We start from the raw sequence: 2,336 nt of genomic DNA, 5'->3' as shown, positions 1-2,336 counted from the left end.
GTCAACGGTCCTGAGCACTCTTCCCATCTGTACATCCTTCTGCAACCACAACACAACGTATGTAGAATCACAAAATGGCTAAGGTTGGAAGGCACCCAGTGGCTCATGTCAAGTTTCTCATCTACCACCGCCCCCAAGTCCTTCTCCTCAGGACTGCTCACAATCCATTCTCCCTCCAGCCTGCATTTGTGCCTGGGGTTGTGCCAACCCAGGTGCAGGACTTTGCACTTGGCCTTGTTGAAGTTCATGAGTTCTACTTGACTTTCTCTTAGTTAGGATGCATCGCTCTTGGGCCTGGACAAGGTGATCCTTAATTATCAGCCAGCTTTCATGGGTCCCTCTTGTCCCCAGGATGTTATCCCATGACACTCTCTCAAGCAGATGCCTGCAGAGGCTGAAATCTGCCCTCCTAAAGTCAAGGGTAGTAAGCTTGCTGTGAGCCCTCCTTGCTGCCCTAAGGATCTTGAGCTCCACAAATTCATGGCTGCTACAACCCAGGCTGCCCTTGAGCTTAGCATCCCTCACCAGCCCTTCCTTGTTGGCGAGGACAAGGTCCAGCATGTAAATTACATTATATCAAGAACTACAGATAATGCAACAAATGATAGTCAGCTCAGACCATAAGGCCTTCAGAAAAATCAGATCATCACAACCATGTACAGAGTGTTCTGGTACCTGGAGGCAACGGTGTTTTTTTCTGAATCAAAACCACAGCAACTTTTGTGTTTCTTCCCTGCAAACTCTGCCTAAAACAAAACAAAAAAAAAACAAAACAGAGCACAGCATCAAGGTTTTATTTCTTTTTTGTGAATAATCAGAACAAAATGATATTTCAGTCTAGATGGAAACACTGAAAGAATGCTATATATGAAATAAAACCAAATATAAAATTTGCTCAGGTGGGACAGAATAGTTGTGCCCAGTTTAGGAAGCAATTCACATTTACCACTACCTTGTAGGACACTATGAATGAAGCAGAAAAACTCTACCTGACAATTTCAACTCGAGTTGCACATTCTGACTGTTTCTCTTTCCATTGTGGCTCATCCCAGTCTAGTTCGTAGAACACCACGACCAGTGCTGGAACCAAATTCAGGTGTTTGTTCATCCATCCAGTCTTCAGAATTCCTTTTGGAATATACCATTCATAGGATGTCCTCTGAAAAGATTGAGGTTATTAAAGCAAGCTACCAAAGCCATTTACCAGACTCTCAGGATAGCAGAAGGGGAGTTGTCTCTACATGCTTGTTACTATGTCATCTTTCCTTTACCATTCTTCCCTTCATGCCTTTGCTTCCTATTGGGAAAGATATACACCTTACTCCCTGGCATCAGGGCACAATGCCTGAGATGTCAGCAACAAAGAACAGCAAATTCCAGGCACATTAAACAAAAAGGTCAAGGTCAAAAGCACATTTCACCACCTTTCACAAAAAAAATAGGTTTCTTTTAAAAAGAGAAAACAATTAGAATTCATGTTCCTTGCAAGCATCACAGAACTGTGTAACTTCCCAAGGGTAAAACCCATTAGCATTGCTTTTAAACCACTACTGCAAAGCAGAAATTAGAGCACAGATAATCTTTCTTGTGCACTTCCCTTAGTTGAGGTGGGGTTTTTTTTCTCTTGGTTTTGTTTTTTTCAGAATGCACCGATTTCAAGTACTTAATTTCTCGATAGTTAAAACTTTGGGTTTCATTACAACCCGAATTTTATCAGCATATCTTGATGCTGAATAAACCAACAACAAATACGTTAAAGTGCAAGTCATTCTGGCTTTCCCTGCTCCTGGCTTCCGAGCGGAGGCAGCCCTGGCTCCCCGCGCACCCGCAGCGCTCCCCGCACGGCCTCCGGCTTCCCCTCAGCCCGGACAGTTTTCCTCAGACTCCCAAGCCCCGAAACGCCTCCCCCAGCAGCGGGGAAGGAGCCAGCACGTTGAGCCGGCTGAGCAACAAGCGCTGCTATTGGGAAAGATATACACCTTACTCCCTGGCATCAGGGCACAATGCCTGAGATGTCAGCAACAAAGAACAGCAAATTCCAGGCACATTAAACAAAAAGGTCAAGGTCAAAAGCACATTTCACCACCTTTCACAAAAAAAATAGGTTTCTTTTAAAAAGAGAAAACAATTAGAATTCATGTTCCTTGCAAGCATCACAGAACTGTGTAACTTCCCAAGGGTAAAACCCATTAGCATTGCTTTTAAACCACTACTGCAAAGCAGAAATTAGAGCACAGATAATCTTTCTTGTGCACTTCCCTTAGTTGAGGTGGGGTTTTTTTCTCTTGGTTTTGTTTTTTTCAGAATGCACCGATTTCAAGTACTTAATTTCTCGA

The 2,336-nt window shown here is 43.5% G+C and overlaps 1 protein-coding gene across 1 annotated transcript in view; it reads right to left on the bottom strand.

The window, feature by feature from the left end:
* The window catches only part of TRAPPC11 (trafficking protein particle complex 11), a 23,040-nt gene extending 21,887 nt beyond the window's left edge, over positions 1-1,153 (bottom strand). Inside the window, exons 1-2 of the mRNA XM_009995962.1 lie at positions 990-1,153; positions 676-746 (exon numbers count right to left, since the gene is read on the bottom strand). Of these exons, the coding sequence (XP_009994264.1) occupies positions 676-746; positions 990-1,108 (190 nt within the window). The 5' untranslated portion in view covers positions 1,109-1,153. The remainder of the gene's footprint in view (positions 1-675; positions 747-989) is intronic.
* Positions 1,154-2,336: the final 1,183 nt, after the last annotated feature.

The sequence above is a fragment of the Chaetura pelagica genome, unplaced genomic scaffold (genome assembly GCF_000747805.2).
Source record: "Chaetura pelagica isolate M959 unplaced genomic scaffold, ChaPel_1.0 scaffold142, whole genome shotgun sequence".
In the NCBI taxonomy this organism is placed as follows: Eukaryota; Metazoa; Chordata; class Aves; order Apodiformes; family Apodidae; genus Chaetura; species Chaetura pelagica.
The sequence above is the reverse complement of the archived record's forward strand: the minus strand, read 5'-3'. Positions and strand labels throughout refer to the sequence as shown.